This window comes from Acanthochromis polyacanthus, chromosome 1 (genome assembly GCF_021347895.1).
Source record: "Acanthochromis polyacanthus isolate Apoly-LR-REF ecotype Palm Island chromosome 1, KAUST_Apoly_ChrSc, whole genome shotgun sequence".
Taxonomy (NCBI): Eukaryota; Metazoa; Chordata; class Actinopteri; family Pomacentridae; genus Acanthochromis; species Acanthochromis polyacanthus.
Genome location: NC_067113.1, coordinates 67,266,769 through 67,291,629, shown reverse-complemented (window position 1 = coordinate 67,291,629; position 24,861 = coordinate 67,266,769). Strand labels below are relative to the sequence as shown.

General features: G+C 40.7%; 1 protein-coding gene across 4 annotated transcripts in view; it reads left to right on the top strand.

Annotated features, from left to right (window-relative positions):
• Window positions 1–2,715: 2,715 nt before the first annotated feature.
• Window positions 2,716–24,861, top strand: part of lmo3 (LIM domain only 3) — a 52,368-nt gene continuing 30,222 nt past the window's right edge. Inside the window, exons 1-3 of one of the 4 annotated variants that reach the window (XM_022208784.2) lie at window positions 2,717–3,116; window positions 6,009–6,114; window positions 10,666–10,879. In XM_022208784.2, the coding sequence (XP_022064476.1) occupies window positions 6,090–6,114; window positions 10,666–10,879 (239 nt within the window). In that variant the 5' untranslated portion in view covers window positions 2,717–3,116; window positions 6,009–6,089. Of the gene's footprint in view, window positions 3,117–5,128; window positions 5,507–6,008; window positions 6,115–10,665; window positions 10,880–24,861 lie in introns of those variants that run through there. The other 3 variants (XM_022208785.2, XM_022208786.2, XM_022208787.2) reach the window with 3 other exon arrangements.

Below are 24,861 nucleotides of genomic sequence, written 5' to 3'. Positions count from 1 at the left end.
GTGGCCCATGGTGGCGGTGGGGTTATGGTATGGGCAGGCATCTGTTGTGGACCATGAACACAGGTGCATTTTATTGATGGCATTTTGAATGCACAGAGATACCATGACGAGATCCTGAGGCCCATTGTTGTGCCATACATCCAAGAACATCACCTCATGTTGCAGCAGGATAATGCACGGCCCCATGTTGCAAGGATCTGTACACAATTCTTGGAAGCTGAAAATGTCCCAGTTCTTGCATGGCCAGCATGCTCACCGGACATGTCACCCACTGAGCATGTTTGGGATGCTCTGGATCGGCGTATACGACAGCATGTACCAGTTCCCGCCAATATCCAGCAACTTCACACAGCCATTGAAGAGGAGTGGACCCCCTCAATAAAACAAAACTGCACCTTTCAGAGTGGCCTTTTATTGTGGGCAGTCTGAGGCACACCTGTACACTAATCATGGTGTCTAATCAGCATCTTGATATGGCACACCTGTGAGGTGGGATGGATTATCTCAGCAATGGAGAAGTGCTCACTATCACAGATTTAGACAGATTTGTGAATAATATTTGAGAGAAATGGTGATATTGTGTATGTGGAAAAAGTTTTAGATCTTTGAGTTCATCTCATAAAAAATGGGAGCAAAAACAAAAGTGTTGTGTTTATATTTTTGTTGACTGTAACTGTATTCCCAGGGATATTCAGTGAATTGGACATTTTCCTGACTCATATCCTAACTTGTACTTTTCAGTAACCAACATGAATTGTTCTGGAGGATTCTTTTGTCTTCACAGTGTAGTTATATTAAGTAGTACTGATTCACCAGTGACTGTACCTTCCAGAAACAAATGTCTTTGTACTCCAATCACTTGAGACACATTCACTACATTCACTAAAGTGACTATGAGCAATAATTGACTGAACCTGTGTTGAATTGGGTGAGCCACATTAAAGGGGGGAATTTGTAGGAATTCCTCCATTTTACATTGTAGACTTTTAATTAATTACTTATACTTGCAAATTAAAAAAGCATTGTTTGGTGAAATCTGTCTTCATTTTGACATTAAAGTGATCATAGAGAGTGCAATACTCTGCCAAGGCTGCTCAGTCGTTGTATGATTTTCAACTTTGAACAATTTCTTGATTTCAGTGGTGGATTTGTAGTCGAATCACAATCATGGGATCAGCAGCAGCAGCTGATGTAGTGTTCACTTGTTGTCATGGTTATGGTGATGCTGTGTTGCTATCTCACAATGATATATAAATCTTTAACAAATCCTTGGATCCAGACTATAAGCTGCCAAAATCTAATCACTTAGTCCTTGTGTCATTTCTGACCTTCCCTGAAATTTTCATCCAAATCCTTTAGTCTGTTTTTGAGTAATGTTGCCACTCCACTGTGTTCCTTGACAGAATAGCAAACAAAATAAATTATATTGGCCTGTGGCCTACATCCTGGCTGACCAATGAGCAAGAGCTCTCATTTACACACACACACACACATACACACACACACACACACACACACACACACACACACACACACACACACACACACACACACACACACACACACATGTTTGTACTTCTATCTTAGTGAGGACATCCATAGGCGTAATGCATTTCCTAGAGCCTTACCCTAACCTTAACCATCACAACTGATTTCCTAAACTTAATCCTTACCCTAACCCTAACCAAACCTCAATTCATACCTGTTCTCTAAAAACAAGTCTTCACCCTCAAACATGGCTGTTTCAAAGTGAGGACCGGCCAAAATGTCCTCACTTTGTAAAAATGTTCTCACTTTGATAGTTAAATGCAGAAAATGGTACTCACCATGTAGCAAGTACAAGAACACACACACACACACACACACACACACACACACACACACACACACACACACACACACACACACACACACACACACACACACACACACACCTATTTTATATGTCAGTGTGAAAACTGCCTTCTTTTTATACTGCAAAAGCATAACAACACCATCTCCCCCAGTGCTTTTTGTTTTAGCACTAATTAGATGGGTGACAGGAGTGGCACTGATTGGCACTGTAAAATCTGCACTATCATTCTTCACCACTTCCTGATACCCCCATCACTCACCCCCCCACACCCATTTTCTGTTCAAAGCTGCCACTGCCATCAGAGGAATTATTTAAGATAAAAGATAGTATGTAAAAAATATAAAATCTCCCTTGGCGGGTATTATCAGTACAACCCTTTATGGAATGTGCTAACTTACTTTCCCCCTTTACTTTCTGTCTATCTCCTTCCATCTCTGCCACTCACTCTGTCTTTCTTTCTCTCTAGGTTTCCCAGCGGAGAGAAAAAAGGCAAGAGGAGAGAAAGGAGGAACAGAAAAGTGAGTGAGCTCTGTCAATTGGAGTGAGAGCACTGCTAAGTCTGGCTACACTACAAAGGTTAGCAGATCTGACTGTCAATAGTGTCTTGTGGGTGGGAGGGGGATGAGGGAGGAGACATGGAGGTGAGGTGGTGGAGGAAGGGGGGCGGTCGCTTTGAGAGAAAGAGATACTTTGATATTTCGGAATGTTAGAAGGGTGAATGTGGAGAACTGGAGGTTGGGGATCTAATTACCGGGCCATAATTGGGGGCTAGGGAATAGGTTGCCGTCCTCTCAACTCGCTGCAGATCAATTATGTTAAGAGAACATCTGTAAGTAGAGCTTAATGAGGTCCATTAGAGCAACATGCGCTGCCTTCCCTAACGGTGCTTGTCAGCTTCTTGGATGAGCTGGAGTGTGCTGCTGACTGGGGACCTGGTGGAGGGGCTTAAATAGGAGAGGAGGCTCGACTCCGCACGGCTTTTCCCTGTTAGAGAACCAGAGAGGCAGACAGCCGGGAGAAGGAGAAGGTTACGGACGACCAGGGGGAGAGGGGTGTCCAGAGCCACAGGGGAACCCAGTTCAGGGTGTTCTCTAACTGTTGATCAGCTAAACTTGTGTCGACAAGTTGTATTTAGAGATTCCAGAGTCTGGGAAAAAGTTGTCATGTGGACAGTTTGATTTAAAGTCAAGAGAACAGAGAAGATTCAAACCGCAGCAGCGACCTGAGTGTTTGTTTTGGGCATCCCTGGCTGTACTAAAAGGTACGTGTTCAGTCTGTGTGTTTCTGGGTTTGAGTTTAACGTGACAGAAGATATGACACAGAAAGCACAGAGCTGCTGAGGACACGAGGTGGAAATGGATTGAGCTGCTCTCTTCTTCCTGCCTGTGAAGCAGCCTGTGGTCTGGAGCTGCTCTCTGCTGTTGTTTTGGTTGGGGTTGGGGTCATATATGCTTTAATCACAACAGCGGCTCCTCTTTCTGTTTGCTAATACATGAGCAGTGTATGGAGGTGTGCGGATCCACTGGATGGGCAGTATGATCGCTCGGTCTCCTCCATCCTCCTCCCGTCTCTATCTCACTCAGAGGGAGGATGAATAATTGGCGCGACGCAGCGAGTGAGAGGAAGGTGGAAGGGCAAAGGGAGAGGGCTGGCAGCCTCACACACTCCTCACACACTCCTCACACACTCTACACACACTATGCAGAAAATTGCATGATTACCAAGATAGGCCGCCTTGAAATAATTCAATCCATGACAAAACCTAATTACTGCTAGGTAATACCCTGTCAGCTTTAATGCATCTCATCACTCATAATGGCGCGGAGAGCATTTTATGACCCGTCTCATTATCGCTGCGTTTTAGGCTCCAGCCGCATGCCAACTATTGACTGCTGTCTCCTCCTCCTGCTGCCTTCCCCTCCTTCCTCCTTCCTCCGTCCTCTCCCGATCAGCATGCTTCAGGGAAAACTTCCACTTGTCAGACTGTGTGTTCCAACACTATGTGGAGTGTATGCGCCTCTCCCTGACGCGTCAGCCTCATTATGGCCTCATTCACTTCAAACTGCGCTAATATATGCAGACTGGCGCTATAACAGGGCGGAAAACGCCATCCTTTAATTATAGAAATGATTGATATAAAGAGCGTGGAGGTCCAGGACCTCACAGGGAATGCAGGAGGAACAATGCTGCAGAAGAAGAAACCAGCGACCTCATTTCATTTCCCTGTTTAATTAGACCATCTTCCTCTTAATTACACTGTGATATTTTTATTTTCTCGCACCAATCTGTTGTCCAGGTCGCCAAATATGTATGAACACGATTGTACAAGCGATTCCCTGACCTACTTTAGCTACTCTTTAACTGTCAGACTAATGGTTTTAAGGTTCATGCATTTGCTGTTTGAGCAGCTTTGTCAAGTCTATCAGTTGGACTGTAGGAGTGACTGATATGTGCTGGAAAGTAATGTCCTCTCATGGAGCTGCTTTTGAAGAGCTGCTGCTCTGGCGACTGTTTGCCCTCAAATCACCTCCAACTGTCGTCCTGCGTGGCCGTGGGACTACACTGTAGACTTGTATCGTTAAACTTTAGACAGTATTTTGGTCGATAACAGTCTGTAAGCATGTGTTCCTCTGAAAGCAGCACCAGACCACCTGCTCCTTAACCCTTAGATACAGAATTGACAGGGTGAGGTGATTTTCTTGTAATATATTTATATATCCCAGCTCTCGCTCAAAAACATGTCTTTGATATCATTCCATTAAAATGTTTTAGTTACTTTTTATATTTTTAAAGAAATTGTGATATTTGTAATTACTACCCCAAGCTCTTTATCACTGACAGTACCATCATAACAAACTTGGAGAGCAGCAACAGCTGGAGGAAAAAATGTGGAAAAATGTAAAAAAACAAACAAACAAACAAACAAACAAAAAACTGATGCTGACATTCTTCTATTGCTGTTCTGTGTAACATTTTTCTTTTTCAATCGTAAAATAAATGAAAATATGTTTTAAAGTGAAAAATCAACATATAGTAAACATGAAAATACTTTTATGTGGGCAAAAAAATCTAATAAAAACAATAATAAAAATGATTATTCTGAACCAAAATGACAAAAATGGCATAAAAGCACATTGATTCCTATATGGGTCATTTTGACCCACTTATGGAAGAGTGTAGGTCCAATCACTGGAGCATCTAAGGGTTAAACAATAAATAAATAAATAAATGCTGTGACACTCCACTTCCAGCTCTCCTTGTCACCTCAAAGTAACGAGCGGCTCACAGACAGAAGGACGTTAGAAAGTGGGCGTTCCGGGGACGCACACCGATTCATGCTTTCCCTTTATAGTGGCGCGTCTGGTAGCAGATGAATGACCCTGTGGTGGAGGTGTAATGTCTCAGCGATGAGGGAGTTTGGAGATGATAGACCAGCTGACTCAGTCTGAGGTTCTCTGGACTAGCAGCCTGACCTCTGAGTGATCAGCACATGTAACTGTGTCATGTCCTGCTAAGTGATCCACGTGGAGCTCATTTTCCACCCTGTGAGGTCTATGCCAGCTTGGTGAACTTTTTTTTTCCTGCTCAGAGGGCATCTGTAGCTTAAAGCCACTGCCTGAAACCAGGCTTCTGCTGAACTTACTGACAAAGGTGAGTGAGCAGGACTCTTTTGACATATTTACATTTTGAACCAATAGTCTGATGGAATTCAGGCCTCGGCCTATATGTCAATATGTCATCATGAGGAGAAGGCTGACATAAATACATGAGGTCCTGAATGCTTTGCTATTTAAAAATAGGGGAGTGAAAAGTGTGAGTGTGGCTGAAATGCTCGGGTGCTGCTGGAGAGCGGGCTGGAGGGAAGCGCTGATTCCCGGAGCAGCAGCCTCTGTGTGATGAGGCTGCCAGCAGGATTAGATGCTCGCTGCATCTCTTTGTCGTCATGTCATTCGCTGCCTGCATCTCTCTGCTCATACAGCTCCGCTCGCTCAGAAACGTGCTCCTTCCTATACGCCGTGTGACGCCGACAGCAGCTCGCAGCTCGCTCTAGCTCCTCCGCCTGCGTTTTGTTGGCCAATGTTTCCCCCCTTCTTTTCATTCCTCTCTGGTCGCCGTGCTGGATTATTCCCTTTCTAACAAAGCCTGATCTCAGTCTGCCTGCAGACAGCTGCTCTCCGGACCAGGCGGCTCCGGGTTGCATGGTGGTGCCTCGGCTGCTCCAGCGGTTCAACAAATGCAGAAAAGGGAGAAAAGTTTCGGTAAGACGCTTTCTTTGGCTTCGGATTGAATGAACGGCACGTTTCATGTGTGTTTAGTGTGCTCTACGATGACAACTTACAGCATCTCTCTGCGTCGAAGGCGACGGGTCTGACCTGCTTCTGCATTAACCCAATCCATGATCTATTTTACTGTCATTCCACCGATAAGCTTTCATTAAGGCATTACAGAGATGTGCTCTGGTCTGATGGTACAGATCATTCTGCTGATATGTGCCGAGTTCACAGCGGCTCCAGCCTGTTATGTGCTTGTGAAAGCTGCATGGCAAATTGAGTCTGTGTTCAATCCGTTATTGGCCTTTACCAACAGTGCGCTGCCATGGCAACAATAATTAAACTGATAGGGTGAAATGTCAGCATCTCGTCGCCGATCAGCTGGGACTGAAATAGCATGAGGTTCTCCGTTCCATCCCTCCATCAGCCTTCATCCGCGCTCGGCTCAGATAATGATAGCCTACATGTGGCCAGAGACAGCAGCCTGAAGCCCACAATGAGAGCAGGAATTAGGAGAGGGGAGACCGGCTCATGAACGAGCGAGAAAATAAAACAGATATCATTAGGACTGTGAGCGGCTATGATTTCCTTCTTTTGTGGAAAAATGAAGCCTTTGTTGAGAGCTTCCGGCAATGAAAAGAGCGAAGTGGCCAAATTCCTGCCATGCTTCTCCCCTTGTCCCCCGAGTTGATTGCACAGTGAAAGGAGAGTGGAAACTCTTGCTTCTTTTTGGTGTGGTAATGAGTAGCGGGACTTTGTAGTGTTAACGAGGCAGGACGGATCAGTGGTGCTGAACAGCGGAGAGCAGCCGGCCGAGCAGCCGCGCGCCCGCTGCCCAAATCCGGCCAATTAACAAATCAACAGCCCCGACGCACCGGAACAAACGGAAGAGCTGCTCCCCGCTCAGCTGCAACTTGTTTCAGACTCTCTGCAAATCATTTCTGTGGAACGATATTTCGTGTATACACGATGTGGATCAGGTGAAGAGCAATAATGTTGCATGATGTAATATTTTATATGATCCTCAAAGATCACATCGGTGTTATTTAATTCAGTTTGATTGTAGTCCGGTAGCTTCCCTTTGTCTCCAATCTTAGTTTAAAACCATTTTCAGCCTTTTTCTGACTTCATCAACATCAGGGGTGTCAAACTCATTTTAGTTCAGGGGCCACATTCAGCCCATTTTGATCTCCAGTGACCAGTAAAATCACAGTGTAAAAACCGATAAACAACTCCAAATATCTCCTTTGGTTTAGTGCAAAAAAGTAAATTCTAACAATGTTCACATTTAATAAACTAACATTTTACATAACAAAATGAACAATCTGAAATTTCTTAAGCAAAATAAATGCAATTGAAATTGTATTAATCCTCAATTTATCATTTGTGTATCACAGCTTACACATCACAGTTTATCTAGGAAGGCACAAAACATTTAGTCACAGGTATGTGGAACTGAACAATGTAGTATTTTACTACTTGTCATAATCTAGAAATTGTTTTAAATTTACATTCATGTCCACATCTGTGTAGTAATCCTGACACACCACATAAACTAAACGGGAACTATTAAGGAAGAAGGTTGAGTTATTCTCCTGCCTTGAAAATGTATAAAATTTATTCAAAAAAACACATAAAAGTTGTGGTAGTGCATCAACAACAGGGCTCAAATCAAACCAAACTCTGTCTTGCTGAAGCTGCTGACTGACATTATGCTGCAGAATGTTCAGTGTCTTTACATATTTTCACAGTGAGGATTCATTTTCACCTCTATAATTTTTCTACTTTGCAAAGTCGTCTGTTTGACACTCCTGATCTACATCATTAAACTGCTAAATGTATCAACCTGAAAGTGTTTTAGAGGCTGAGGTTCAACTAAGCGTTGTGAGGTTAGAAGCCTGCCGATTTTTAGCTGCACTTAGACTGCATCCACACACACCAGACCAAAAGACTAAATGATTTTCACTGGAATGGATCAACTTGCAAGTTTCTGTAGTGAATTTACAGGGAAATGAAGGCTGCTGTCAAAAAGGGGGAAAAAATACGCGCATCCAGAAAGTAAAACCTCAACATGACCCTTTTATCACTGGTCAACAGGATAGGACAACTTTATGGGGTTTGTGGGGTAACATTGGCAAGTTTCTGTGTTTTAAAATGGGAAAAGCTAAAACTAAAGATAGTGTGTGTGTGTGTGTGTGTGTGTGTGTGTGTGTGTGTGTGTGTGTGTGTGCGTGCGTGCGTGCGTGCGTGCGTGCGTGCGTGCGTGCGTGTGTGTGTGTGTGCGCACGAGAGAGAGCGAGAGATGAATGAGGGACAAAGGGGAGTGGGGCTGTGGCTCTCCTTAGGGAATGGTAGGAGAATACTAATTCCAGCCCTGTGAGAAGCCTCATTATCCTCCGACTCCTCGCCTCCAGTGGGCCAACAAAGGCTCTCCACAGTCAGCGTAGGCCAAACAATACGGCGCACGGCTAAGCTCCTCGCTTGTAGCCACGCCCCTCTAAACACAGAGGAGGTCAGTGTAAAAGAAGTGTCCAGGAAGAAATGTGAAACTGTGGCTTTGTGTCTGTGTGGGCTGCTAGTTGTGCTCACAACATCTAAACAGTGAACCAGATAGTGGTGCTGTGTCCTGATCGTACTGACCAGGTCCAGTCTGCTGACCAGACAGACACAATTCAGCTCTTCTGGGTTTTTCTTTGACACTATCAGTACATTGCTTTTGTTGTAGAGACACAAGTAACTTCCACTAGTCATTGCTGTTAAATACATAGAATCTCTTTTTTTATTTTTATTTTTTTAAATTTACTGGTGTTATTGTCTATATCAGAAAATACCATGAAAGTGTCTGTTTTCTTCCTAGTAACAATGGAATTACCTCCACGCTTGTTATTGTTTAGCTTTGTGTGAAAATGAAATAATGTGCAGACCAAAAAATGGCAGGGCCAGATCAGTGCAACAGCTGCTCAAACTGTTCCCCTTACAAAGTGGAGCACAGTGAGTGTTGGTAATCTTTTCACAAGCGAAAGGCTGCATGTTACCTCCCAGTGCAACGAGCTGATGGGTGAGCTCAGGTCTTGGTCTTTGTGTTTGCATGACTATTAAACACAGATATAGCACAGCCTGTTTCCAGAACACTATTCCTTACTGACAATAAATCTAATATTTTTAAGTGACACGCGTGCACATGTTGTACAGCTGAAAGTGTGCTGAGTATTTCCCACAGGCCAGGACTACACACTGACTGTACACCACATACTTGGTAAAGCACACTGACTTTGAACTTGGTGTAAATGACATCATCTCCTTTATGCAGTGCTCTGTGGGAAAATACTTGACAATACTGACATGATTTCATCCTCGCTGAATTTTTAGTCTACCAACAACATTGATGTACATGTAAGTTTTAGTTAATTTTTGTGTGTGTGAACATATTAGGGTGCAGCTTTGAATTAAGAAACAACTAAACTATGATTTAGGAATGATGCAGTTGGTTCTAATTTAAAATAGTTTGGTTTCTCAATGTGTTCTTTTGGAAATCCCTGTACTCTGTGCAAAGGAACAGTCTGCACACTAGCTCACTAGAGTTAACCGGTTTCCTCTGTGAATAAATTACGTACTAATAAAATGAATGAAACTTTCCAAGAATTGTTGTTTATAACTGGGACACAGTTCTGCGAGATGGTTTAGGACCAACACTTTAAGAATTAAATCTGAGTTTTTCTACATTAATAGCAAAAATTTCAATTACTTTCACAAACAGCACATTAAAAATTTCAGTAGCCCACATAAAATATATGCTATATAATTTACTGTGAAACAGCTTAGATTTAAAGGTGGATTTTAGCCAATAATGGATTAGGATTTTATTGTATTGACATTACCGTTCAAAAGTGTGGGGTCATCCAGACAATTTCATGTTTTCCATGAAAACTCACCCTTTTATCCATGTGCTAACATAACTGCACAACAGTTTTCTAATCATCAATGAGCCTTTCATCAGCATTAGCTAACACAATGTAGCATTAGAACACAGGAGTGATGGTTGCTGGAAATGTTCCTCTGTACCCCTATGGAGATATTCCATTAAAAATCAGCTGTTTCCAGCTAGAATAGTCATTTACCACATTAAGTGTGTGTGTGTGTGTGTGTGTGTGTGTGTGTGTGTGTGTGTGTGTGTGTGTGTGTGTGTGTGTGTGTGTGTGTGTGAACACAAAGTGTTATTTTAGTCAAATAAGTGAAAATGTTGCTTATATCACTACTGCCGATTAAAACCTAAGGAGCACAATAGCAAAACAAGTGATACATGTTATTTTGAGTTAATTGTTTTACCATTTCACTTTTCTTGTCAATGCAAAGCCCTCTTACCTGATAAATAGTATTTGTAATACATTAGCAGTCTGATCATTTAGCTCCATATTGTGTTGGATTTTTTTCTGTCTGCATTCGTCACCCTCAGGGTGTTCCCATTAACGCCCTTTTCCTTCTCCTCAGTTAGTGCACTGCTACATGACTGTTTAAAGCCTCTCTCTTTGCTTCTCCCAGGTATACAAATGCTCTCCGTCCAGCCGGACACCAAGCCAAAAGGCTGTGCCGGCTGCAACCGGAAGATCAAGGACCGCTACCTGCTGAAGGCCCTTGATAAGTACTGGCACGAGGACTGTCTCAAGTGTGCCTGCTGTGACTGCAGGCTGGGCGAGGTAGGCTCCACGCTCTACACCAAAGCCAACCTCATCCTTTGCCGGAGAGACTACCTACGGTAAGAGAGAAAAAGCTTCACAGTGTCTGCGTGACATTCAACAAACTCTGCATACATCCAGATAACACAAAGTCGGGTCAGTGTGTGCACAGGGCTGTTGGAGAACTAACCCTCTGAAATCCACTTTACACCCACTGACAGTTCAGTTCATTTATTTTTTGGAATGGAGCACAGAAATATTTGTTCAGGCCTCAAAATTTGTCGCAGCCAATTAGACGGCAGAAAATTTGTTGTGAATTATAATATGCCGTTTGTTTACATTTTCCAAATTAGTATTGTTGTTATGTTCCTATTATTTATTTATATTTTTGACATCTATCTCATCAGTGTAGTGTTTATTATTCTCCCTCACAAAGGTTCTAAGTTGCTCCAGATATGGTTATAAAATCAACTTTCTGTCAGAATAATCATTGCTTTGATGTGTGCAGTGTTTTGTTTTTTTTAAAGATTTTATTGAATCATATACATGTAAAATACATTTTTAGAACTGGACTATAATCCAGCTAATTAGTGAAATCATTGAGGTTTGTAGTAAAATTGACAGTAATTCTGAATTTAAAACAGCACCATATATAATTAATAACAGGAAAAGTTTGGTATAAGGCAGCAACAGATATTTAATTAAGCCTGAGATGCTCTAGTGACTGGACCTGCACTCTTCCATAAGTGGGTCAAAATTACCCGTATAAGAATCAACGTGTTTTTAAGCCATTTTTGTCATTTTGGTTCAGAATATTCATTTGTATTATTGCTTGTAGTATATTTTTGTTCACACAAGAATGATTTCATGTTTGAAATCTGTTTATTTTTCACTTTAAAACACATTTTGAACATTTTGATAATTAAAAAAGAAGAAATATTACACAGAACAGCAATAGAAGAGTGCCAGCATCTATTTTGTAGACATTTTCCCACTCTTTTCTTCCATCTGTTGCTGCACTCCATCCCTCCATCACCTTTTGTATGACATTATCAGTGATAAAGAGCTTGGTATTATAAATATTACAATTTCTTGAAAAGTAATAAAGGTAACTTACGAATTTAAATTGAATTATATAAAAAACATATTTTTTGAGGAATAGCTGGAAAATGAAAAGAATAAAAACTTTTCATTACAAAGATATTACAAGAAAACCACCTCACCGGCTCATTTCTGACCCACTTATGCGTCTAAGAGTTAAAGTAATTTTCTCTTAGCTTTCAAAGCACAAGCGTTATAGCAGACAAATTCTATATTTCACTTTACAGTAGGGATTTCCTACTCTTTACAGCCTCTTCTCTATTTCAAAAGATTTGGGCACAACTGAATAAGATGCAATAACAAAAATGCAGGGAGCTGTATCAGCTAATCAGGACTACCCAGTGTGCCTCTAACGTACAGCACCATGTATATGCTGACAGAGAGATAGGATGAATGAACCTAATTAGGAGAGCACTAGCTGATTCATTATGTTCATGTGTATTGTTGTTGTATTTTTACGTGATATTTCATTAATTTGTCTTTTTGCTTTGCTTCACTTGTGCTGAATTGAATTTATTTGCTAGAATAGATTTCACTAATATGTTTATTTATTGGAGTACGATGTCCATACACAGACGTTACAACCTGATCTATTAGGAGGAATTCAGTCTGTTTCCACGGCTCCAGTTTACCGCGGTTATTATCATTTAGCAGGCTGAATACACCTAGATGATATGTTGGCATATTTCATAAGTAAAGGATAAAATAATAAAGTAAAAGGATAATCTGTGATTCAAACATGAACCACAGGGTAACCGATATAAACAACAAAACAGGAAGTAATCACTCTCTAAATGTATTGATGGATTAAATATGTAATTTTAAAACCAACACTAAACAGAATCAGTCTGTTGTGGTTTTATTTAACAAATAAATACAGAAATAACTTTATTTTTGCATCTATAACAAATTCTTCTGTAAAAATGTGAGAATTCCTCCCATTGATGTGTTCCCAAATAACCGATTGTGTCTTCAAAAAACAGTTAATATGTACACACCAGTAGAGATTGTTATGGATGAGAGGTCATTTCATAAATAAATCAGTCTGCTTTTTTTAGCGACCTGTGATTTTATTTCTTGAAAGCTATCGAATTCACCATCCCTCCCCATTGATATAATATTTGAAAAACATTTTACTGCCAAATAAGTAAGTTTTTTAATATATTGGTGCTTAAAATGGATAATTTTTTCTATCTGTGTGTGCAGTTTCTTTTTCGCCCTAGAGCTGCCGTGTTGTGGTGGTCGTTTTCAGGCCTGTAGAGAGATAAATAGTTGACGTTCAGGCTGTTTACCTAAGAAGCTAATTTGTAGTTTATGAAGGCCTGGAATATGTAAAGCGTTCCATCGACATTGGTTCTTCTGTTTTTAATCTTCCTTCATCCAGACTTTGATTTCTGAGTACATGATTCAGTTTTTTTTCTTTACTGGTTTTTAACATCACATACAGCAGATACAGTGGATAAAATGTTAAGACTTGCAAATACCTTGAAAATCTGGGACATTAAAGAGAAAAATGAATTTGTGTATGCCTGCTAGTACATAAGCTGCAAAGTGTGTGAGTGAGTGAGGACGGATAGGTGAGAACACATGAGGTTACTGGCACAGAAATAAGAGAGGAAAGGTTAAAAATGACTAATAAGAGGTAGTCAAGATACCCCAGACACACATTCACATCACATCATGAAACCTATCCTTTACTGGGTGGCATTACATTCGGTTGGAGCGACGTTTGCTACAATAAGCAGTTATAATGCTAAATTACAAAGCATTGTGTCCTGCTTTTAAAGAAGCACCCCTTCAGTAGGAAACAATGGATATCCTGAAAAATAGACTAACATATTGTTGGTTTGGATCTTTTTTGTCTTTATTTATGTGTCTGGACCCGGCTGTCTAGGGTAGCTGGATAATGACAGAAAAACTGAAACAACTGCTGAGTTCCAGAGTGGTAGGTGGGATTTATTTTGAAAGGGGGTATGGGCACAACAATATAGAAAGTGAGAGGGTTAAAATCAAATGGGTGCTACTAAAACAAAAGAAATAAACACAACTGAAAGTGAATCTCACTATGAAGATGGTATTGGGAGAAAATAGAAGATAACAGCTATAAAGAAAACTCTAAACCAAAATACTCGGCAGCAGCACCCCTATTTGACGACTAACTAAGGATTCTCTCACAGTGTTTCCTCACAAATCACAGACCCTAGCTAGCTCTGCTCTTATACGCACACTAACCACTAGCACAAATATTCACAGATGCTCATAAATGTTCACAAATGTTCACCAGGCAGCTCAGCTTCTCTTAACACAAACTGCTACCGGCATGAATGAGCCTTTTAAACACCAGCTGGAACCGTGATTGGAGCAGTAGTTCAGCCTGGTCCAATCCAGCCTCAGCTCCAGGGGTTGTAGGCGGGGCGAGAACACAGAGGAGAGGCAGACGAAGGTGCAGGACAGGCATGCAGCTGAACACAATACAGATTAACAGGAGAGGAGGAGGAGGAGGAGGAGGAGGAGCGCAGCGGCAGGGCTGTAACAATGTGATTCTATTATAGTCTCTCATAAGTCATGTAGATCCAGACCCCCTGGAAAGTGTCCTTCCATCACCCACTCCATAGGTCCTTCCGGCCATGGTGGGTGCTGTGTAGCAGAGCTTGAGAACTAAAACTGTAAATGTCATTGGTGAATCACTTGTTAACATTGTTTCCCCGCCACCACAACCAACAGTCACAGCGAGGCCAGACAAGCTTTTCTGAACTGGCGTGCAGACGAGGAGGGAGACCAGTTCCAACATGTTATTCTTTCATCTTCAAAGTTCAAGGTGACTGAATTGATTTGACGCTCACTATCATGTGAGTGGCCTGCCTGCAAATGCACCCTGGCATCTCCTCACTGCTGGCTAATGAATGGCAAATATAGCAAATAACAGCACTCCACATCTGATCTGCAGAGCAACAATGAAAGCCAGGCTCCATCACCGAGGCAATCAATGACTGCTGCATCACACACACACACACACACACACACACACACACACACACACACACACACACACACACACACACACACACACACACACACACACACACACACACACACACACACACACAGCCATCCCCGTCGTCAAAAGTAACCTCAAATGTGTTATTTCTACTTCATGTTTATCTCACTCTGTCAGCCCAGGTTAGCAACAGGGGAAGGAAAAATAAGGATGTCTTCACATGAAGTTCATTTTTTTATTCCACTGGCTTTAAAGTAAATTATATGTACCTTCATTATGCACCCCCACCCGCCTCTCTAAGTCAATCCCATTCTGCTTAGCAGGGTGGCGTGTTATTAGGCCTTATGTAACCAGGGTTAATAGAATTCTCCAGGGGTCTGCAACCATGAATGATGTGATCCCACCAGCAGATGAATAATAATCCTCACAATACATGCACACACAAAACCAAAACAAATACAGGGAGAAGAAACGTAAAGATACAGCAGGCCCTGTGTGACTGAACACGGTATACCGAGAGGAATTTATGTGTGTTTGATAGCAGGCTACCCCTTCATAGCCCTGCGACTGCAACCACAATTACAGGTATTATCTCCTAAAGCTTGATTTGTGCATTGCTTTCTCTGAATATGGAGAAATACAGCGAGAACACTTTATCAGCAAATGATCCCTTTGAAACCAAAGCTCCCACTGATGCTACTGCTAACAGGGTGAGGGCACTGTTTATGCTGATCTATGATTTTCACAGTGCAGAGCGATAATGTTTGAAAGCCCAAAGGAAGGAGGGAAGCAGACAGAATGACACATTTAAGTTAAAAAATGCTAAGAAAATGAAGACTGCAGCACGGCGGCCTGCTGAGCGCCACCACACACACACACACACACACACACACACACACACACACACACACACACACACACACACACACACATACACACACACACACACACACACACACAGCAGCGCGAGCTCCAAGGCCGCGTGCAGACGGGAAAAAGCTGTTGGGCATCAGTTAATGGAAAACTGTAAATTCCAGGCATCCATTTTAAAGACAGCACCAGGAGAACACTTATTTATTTATCTATCTATTCATGCATTTTTTTTTGAAAAGTCCAACTTCAATTTTCCTCTACAGTGCTTTTACTAAGATTGTAAATGCAAGCAAACTCACGGAGCCGTCAACGCTGCTGGATTTATTAACGTTTTGGAAAACTGGCTATCAGTGAGAGATAACCAACATGTACAGCATGGTTCACTTTAATAACAAACACATTTCCGCCTTCAAAAACAACTTTGTAATCCACTGCCACCTTGTACAAGCATTTATATAAATGTAAATGTAATACAAAGTATCTGTTTTTCATCTGACATTGTGCCTATTGTCAGTTTGCCTGTCTGCTTCTGTGACATCAAGTCGGGTTTTATCTCCAGGGACCAGCAGGGAGTGTGGAGAAAAGGTTCCATTTCAGAAATTTCATTGAGATACATTCTCCTTATGAGCACATATCATAATATAATATAATATAATAATTTAAAAAATAAATTCAGCTGGCTTTCTGAGCTCAGACACACATTTAACTGAGATGAAGGTCATGGTCACCATTTTTACATCCACTCTGCTGCTTCATAGGTCTGTCCATATCAACCACTGTTGCAGCATCCACACTTGTCTACCTTCTTACTTTTCTCATGGAACTTTTTTTTTTTTAAATTTAGTGCTTCATACAGCTTCACTGCTAGCTGAAAGTGATACTGATGTGAACATGACTTTCACTAATTTCTTCATTTCCTGTCCTATTTGTTTCAAAAATATCTTCAGATCAGAATATCAGAATCAGCTTTATTGACCTAGAATGTGAACACATATAAGGAATTTAACTCAAGCTTTTTCCACTTCACACATCATTTCCATGTGAAGTTTGTGTTCAGGTTGAAGGTGATGTGTGCAGCTGGTACCTTCATGAAAACAATGATTGTGGTCAGCATATGTTCATGACATATACAACCAAGAGATTAACGGCAGACCAGCTTTGTATTTATATGGATGAAAATAATTAGATGAGGAACTTAGTAGTGGCAGTAAATCAGTTCTTCTCTCTCTATCGGGAAGCTCGTTTCATTTAAAGCACCCATGGTTTTGGCCTCAACATGGATAACAAAATGTTGCAGAGTTTTCAAGGACATAGAACATAGGAGCAGCATATGTAAAAGTAGTTTTAAAAGCGACCCTTTCTGAATACTCAGCATGTACAAAAATGCACAGAGGAAATGTGTCATTTGAGCTACTGTATTTGATTCCAAAATGCTGATGGGAATCCAAACTGCCACAATGAGGGAATGATGTACAAAGTTTTCATGAGCTCCTCTCAGGCCTACAGAAATGAGTTTTGCTAATTCTTGCTAACTGTACTCTGGCCTATGTAGCTTTAACTGAATAGTTGTGGCCCTTTAATTAATAAAGTGTTAATTAAATATCCATTAAGGGAGAATATCAAGCTAACGGTGCAGCTGTTAGCAAACGAGACTCCCAGTTAGATCAGTCCTCAGTAATTCAGTGATTGATGGCGAACACCGCCACAAAGAGCTGAAAGCATGGGATTTCACTGCAACCGCTGCACAACATCCCACTCACTTAACAGTCGCTGTGTTCCTATGAGATCTGCAAGAGGCTGGGTGTAGTTTGTCATCAGCTCTCTCCTCCCTGATTCTCTGCAGGCTGAAAGATTCAGGACAGCTCCTTTCTCTAGTGACTAACACAGATGTTCAGCTGCTCCCCAACTAGCTCTGAAGGCCACGAGACATCTGAACCAAGCTTCTGGTCAGTGACACCAGAACTTACTTTTCAGTGGCAACTCAAGTGGAGCTGCAGTGTAGGGTTGTCTCAGAGAGTATAACCACACATACAGTAATGCTGCGCATTTCTAGGCAATGCAGTTGTGTGAGAATTTTTCATATGCTTAAAGCATACCCAGTCTGCATAGAAACAATATAATACTGAAATATTACATAGTGAGGGAGGGATATTGACGTGAGGTGCATCCCACCGTTATTGTAGTGCACACCCCGTCTTTTAGAAGTGAGATTCATATGTTACAGATCTATTTTTCCAGTTTTGTTTGTGCTGATAGACAATCACTGGCTGCATTATGTTGGTTATAATATTTTTGTTTTTGTTTTTAAATGTATGATGCATCATCACTATAGCTAAAAATTGTACTACAAGCTCAGGTATTGCAGTTGAATAAAATATTTAATTAGTGATTGTATATCTATGAATTGACACCATATCGAAGTACTTCCCCTAATCCTAATACAGTAATTACAGTGTTGTCATCACTATGCAATGAAACTAAACTCTTAAAAATGTAGACTGGTTAAGCTTAGTCTAAGACAAGACTGTTGTGATTGATCACATCTGAGACCAGGCAAGCTGTAGATCAAGAAAAACCTGAGGCCGATGGATACAAGCTTCAGTAATGTTATCTATGGAGGAGAGTCTACTTCAGTCACTTGTCATTATATATAACAACAGGCTCATATCTGGGGAAACAGTATGACAGAAGGATGGGGGTTAGAGAATGACAAATTACAATAATGGAGATGACAGAAACAGTCTCTGTAGACTGGACTTGTCACAGGACTCAAACAGCTGTCCTAGAAGTAAAAGTACCACCTCGATTAAAGCATGATAGCCAAAGCAGAAGTGGTAACTAATGCCTAGCAGAAGACCGAGTGTAATGAGAGCTTGAATGGCAGCAGGTACCTGTGGTGTTACTGTTTTTGTCATTGTTGTTGTTATTTTGGAAAAAAATCGGAGGGTTTTTTTTTTTTTCTTTTTTGATAGATGTGGTTCTCTAAAAGGTTTCAGATCCTGCTGTCAGTGATCGCCACCATCATTGCTTACTCTGTCCTCACGACATCAGGCGTGAGGATAGAGTAAGCAATGATGGTGGCGATCACTGAGGACAGGCTTTTGGTTATCTACTTATTTTGTCTCTATTTTCCATTTTTACACCAGTATGATTATTTAGGATATGTTAAATAGCACAAAACATTTGGCTATGTTTTAAAACTGGTATGCAGAGATTTTCCTCCTCAACTCAAAGATTCCTCTCAGGACAAAAAAAAAACAGACCTTTTTGAGGCCTCACAAAGAAGCAGCCTTCAGATTTGTTGAATCCATTTAGCACTTGAGGTGACGATTTTGCCTGGAATGTGTCAGTTCATTCATGTCTCAGACTGAATCCTGTCTCTGCTGCTTGTTATTACAATAGACACTCAGCATGCACAAAGGGCCTCTCCTTCTCAAGCTTTTAATGGGACTTCTAGGTGGAGAATGCAGCACTCAATCTGTCAACCTTGCTGCTATACTTTCCTTTTTCTTCATCGTTTTCAAACACACACATGTACACCCCTCCTCGTCTCTCTCTTAAGTCTCAGGCCTCTTGGCCTTCTTTGATGCTGCTAATCGGGCTCTCTATTGCTCTAAACGGGCCAGAGATGATTACTTGATTCCAGCTAAATGAGTTAAACTTTGTGTGTCCCCACACCTTCTCCTATATGAGGCTACATGCAGCAGTAAGGCAGTCTCAGTGCTACAAGGTGAACTATTCCCTGGCATGTGTTATTATTATTAATAACAGCCAGAGAGAGGGGTCACCCCAGACAACTCCTTGAAAAGAACCCCAGGCGAGGCAAGTAGGCCGCAGCTGGGTTGGTTGTTAAACAATACCGCAGTTCCCCCTGAGGAGACGCGCTGCTTAAAGCAAGAATAATGCATGGGGAGAAAGAGGAGAGCCGTGTAACCACATTTTTTTGTCCGTGAAAAATTAAGATGTCACCACCTGGCATATTTAAGCATAACTTTACCACTGAGCTGAAGGTAGTATTAAATACAAATGACTGGTAAATGCAGAACCACTGGGAAGGGGAAAGATGAAATCAGGAGAGATTTTAAGCACCAGTCTAATTATTGCAGATCTCTGATTAGAGGAATTAATGGGGGTATTATAGCCATTTTAGCTGTACCGCACATCATTGTTCTATTGGCAAAAATATAGCTGGTTAGCATAGTCTAAATGTCTCCAGTTGGAAGTAAATATATGTCAGCATGTATTTAAAACAGGAAAGTATTTTGGACTTACAAATTTCTTGACAGCGTAGCTCATACGGTATTTGAACTCCGCATGCTTCTGCATTTTTAGGTATATTTCCTGACAGCAGGAAATATGTGACTGCAATTTTTTCCTCTAACCTTTTTAGGAAACCTTACTCGGTTTGTAAAAATAACACACCCAGCTTTAGCATCCTCAACACTATTGCACAATTCAGTGCTCCAAATGAAATTGGTTTTTGTGGGATCAGGGTTCACGTAGTTGTGCTATGATTTGATCTGATATATGCTGAGGAATAGAATGGGGTGTAATCCTCCCTGTGCAGCGATCAGACCTACAGCTTCATATTTTCATCTGTCCTGCTGCAGTGATTACTCCCACATGGTCATTAAGATGAAAGTGTGATGGCTCGGGCTATTAAAGGTGGAGGAATGATCTCAAATGACAAGGAAAACTGCTGCATTTTTAAAAATGATTTATTTTGACTCTTAGATCCTGAGAACGGTTGTTGATCCTCTCCTAGAAACCTATTTGGGATCATATTTTATACTACTGATAATACAATTTAGCAAATACGTATAGTATGTTTAGTTGTTGCTATTTATCATTTCAACCGGTTTCACTTGAGACCTAAGGTGCCCTCTAAACACATGCACAGGTTCACGTCATCCCTTGATGTCAAACTTCAAACCTTATTTATTTGTATAGCACTTTTCAAAGTGCTTCACAAGAATTAAAAACAAAGAAGACAATAAATAAATACAAAAAATCCCCTCACACACCTACACAACATGACATTATCAGGACATGACAAGGCACCAAGGCTAGAAGGAAGACACTACATCCGGTCTTAATAGGTTTAAGGCACAGTTTCTCGAGGTCTTGAAAACTGAGAATTTAAAGAACTGTAAAGTTTATAACTGTCAGTTTATTTAAAAAGTCAGACCTTAAAGAAAGATAACTTCAGATTGTTGTGCCATTGCAGTTACTAATTAATTTTTCTTTCAATGATACATTTTTATATATGTACATTCTAAATTCGTGTCTATTTTTTGGTTTGAAACTGTCAAATCTGGAGCTATCAGTAGTACCTTGGTGTCAGAGTTACAGTGACGTTGTGCTGCTATTTTGCAGTGATGCAGAAATCTTTAACAAATCCGTGGATCCAGACGATGAGCTGCATCACTGCCAGAATCTAAGCACTTGTTCCTTGTATTTCTGACCTACATTGAAAATTTCATCCAAATCTGTTGATCTGTTTTTGAGTGATGTTGCTAACAGACAGACAGACAGACAGACAGACAGACAGACAGACAGACAGACAGACAGACAGACCAATGCCGATCGTCACATAACTTGGCCGCATCCCTATGCAGAGTAATTAAAACAAACCTCACATTACTTCCTGAATTCTGTGGTATCAAATATATTCTTGCTTATTATGAATTCAGCTTCTTACAAAGTCTGGAAACACTATTTCATTCCTGGAAACAGTACGTTGTTGAAAAAAAATCACACGTTGAATTAGGTTAAAAAAAAATAGAATTTAGCAAATCTGTATTTTAAATGTAGGTCATAAAACTTCACCGGTGAAGGACATTTTACAGAGTCGTTGACTAAGATCATGAAATGACTGTATGGTTTATCTCTGAGGGGAACAATTCTTCCACCAGGTGAAACAATTATACACTTAATGAAGCCCCGAAAGACTTTATGGTCATTTTAATCTCACTTAATCAACTGTCTTGTTACATCTCTGTCATATTTCACCAACATGGCCATTCTAGCAGTTTTCTAGTGTTTTTTTTTTTTTATTCAGGGCTGCACTGTCGCCTTGCAGCTAGAAGATTCCCAGTTTGCGTCCCCGCCTTCCCGGGGTCTTTCTTGCATTTTTTATTTTATTTTGTTCATTTATTTAATCAGGCACCATGCAATTATTATGGCACACATAGAACCGATGCATGGAGTTTACATGCTCTTCCTCTGCATACGTGGGTTTTCAACGGGTTCTCCGACTTCCTCCCACAGTCGAAAAACAGGTTGAGATTAATTAGTGATTCTAAACTGTCTGCAAGTGTGAATGTGAGTGTGATTGTTTGTCTCTATGTGTAGCCCTGTTATAGACTGGTGATCTGTCCAGGTGTCTCCTGGCTTCACCCAATCAGCTGGGATAGACTCCAGCATCCCATGACCCTAATGAGGATGAATTGGTGTAATGATAATGGATGGATAGCTTTTATTCAACACTGAGCAACTGTAATATTATATATGCTTTATTTATAGTCAAAATGTGGCATTTAGCATTTGCTAACTCTTGAGCAGCCTGAAAATACGGTGTATCAGCTATGTACCACCTCTGTTTGTTTTCCATAATTGAATTGGCCAAAGTTATTGGAGTGGTCAGTTTTCTGAAGATTTCATATCTCCATTAAATCTTCAAAGGTCCATTCTGTGTGGCTGTTAACAGGAGTGAGAAATGAATCAGATAGATGAGTGGTTGTCACAAAAATCAGTGTCGACTGGTTCTCTACACAGGGTGAGATGATGGTGACCAGTCAGTGGCTAACATACAGCTAACAGGAGTTGAATGTGGTCCAAGTTTTTAGCAGCACAGTCAGCTGTGCTTGTTCAGTCCTCACTGTGCGCATGCTGTTGTAACTGGTTTCTTACAGTCACATATTCTTAATGTGTAATTTTTAAAGTTTGAGATGACACAGTTTCAGTCTCCAAGAAACATCACCGTGTTTGCATCTTCTCACTTACCATGAAACTACAGCAACGACAACAAACAGTGATGGGCACATTTAGAATTTCAAATAGAAAAGGCTGAAGATAAGCAATGTGAGGTCATTTTTCTCTGTGTCTTAAATTAGGGCTAACTGAACCACCAGATAATTCATGTGATATTTTAATCAAGACAGAAAGCCTTTTATATTTCAAGATCATTCCATAAATTACTGTCACTATTAAACTGTGTGAATGGTACCATATATTTGTAGTTAACAAGCTCATAGCTGGTACACATTCTAATGATTTTATTGGAAACTTTGATAACTCAAATAATGCATCAGGTTTTATTGAATTAAAAAAAGGGCATGAAAGGCTGTTGTCATGTTGTTAGAGACGTGATACAGCTGCTCATCATTACCATTGTACACAAGGTGGTTCAACACAGTGAAGTACAGACAATGTCACTGAGTTTCCAGATTTCAGCTTTCAACATGGGGAGTGCAGCAAAAACATGATAGCAGTTAATAGATAGAACACCATTTGAGCAGTCTGTGGTTTGCCATCTTTACTTCATATAGAAACCTGAATAAACTGCCATTATCCCTAAGAGCCAAAGTTTGTTTTCAGGTCTATGGTGTTTTTATTAGTTTGTCTGTCTGTCAGGATTATACAAAAACTGACAAGCCAAATTTCATGAAACTTGGTGGACAGATAAGTCAGACTTTTGACAAGTAAATTGTCAAACGTAGAGTCATCGTTTATAATCTACAGTTAAATCATTTTTTTCGTGGTGGCTGTCCTCAGGTTGAGTCGCAAACTCCATCACAGCTGTCAGGATAGATAAGGAGAGATAATTGTGCTGTAGTGTGACCAGAGTGTTCATTCTGACAGCCGACATGTTCGGAGATTAACGGAAGAGCACGTCCAAAAGGGGCTTCATTCAGTGTCCCAAACAAATCAACCTGCATAATAAAAAATACTTTGTACTACGGTAAATCATGTTCCTGCCCCAGTCATGAGCACCCTCTGACCAGGCAGACCTCAATGTAATGAATATTGACTCTTAGTGTGTTCATTTCTTTCAAGAAAATCAAGTCTTTTAAATGTCTGACACTCACTGTGTTCTGTACAGTTACCAAAATGTGAGCTCCTTCACCTGCTGATGGGAAATTGAACTTTCCTGCACAGTGGTAACTCGTGTGGTTTTTACTTCTCATCCCAACTATTTGATATCCTTTCTCCTTCCAGATTAACCTTTATGGCCCTAATAAATGGTCTATATTGACATCAAAGGGATGGGAGATGGTGCTATGGCTTATGGGGAGGAGAACATGGGCCTGCTGAAAGAGCCTGAGCCCAGCTTCCCTCGCCAAACAGTAACAGTGCCTGTCCATTTCCAAATTATGCTCGTCTTTGTCTTTTTAATTAAACTCAAGTGCAGTTTGGAGGCTATCTGACCTTTGCTGCCCCCTCTTTATGGGTAGTGCCGCAGGTCATTTCCATGCATATATTAATGACTCACCCTCCTCCATTTTCCTCTTAGGCAATGATCCATGAGGCTTTACAGATTAGGAATAGGTTTAAGTCTTCAGTATGGCCCATATTTTTTTAATATGCAATGTAAGAAGTTATTTGATGGAGACAAACTGTTTGAGGCTTCCATTAGAATAGCTTAGGCAAAATGCATTTTAAGTTTGATTAAGTCTGATTGTGTGTTCACTGTAGCTAACCTCCTTAACCTTTATTTACCCCTTCAGCTTCATCTTAAGTACCAATAACATTTTTGTCTTGTAGATATTTTTGTATATTTCTTCACTGTTTCCTGAAGTGCAACGGCTGCAGTTCCAGCTGGGTTACGTTTATTTAGGCAGCAAATACATTATGATTACAGATGTGCAGATAGCTGTCACTCTGAAACATCAACATTAACAGCTGATAAGGGACAATATGTGAACTATTATCATTTTCACCTCTGTTTCTATGAAATTTGCATGACTGTAAAAGAACCTTGATAGAACAAGGTTTATATTAAATTTGTATTAGGTATTCTAAATAAAGCCCTTTTTCTGGTGAGACAGGGCTGTGAATACATGTCCCCCAATAGCCCTTAAATTTTTA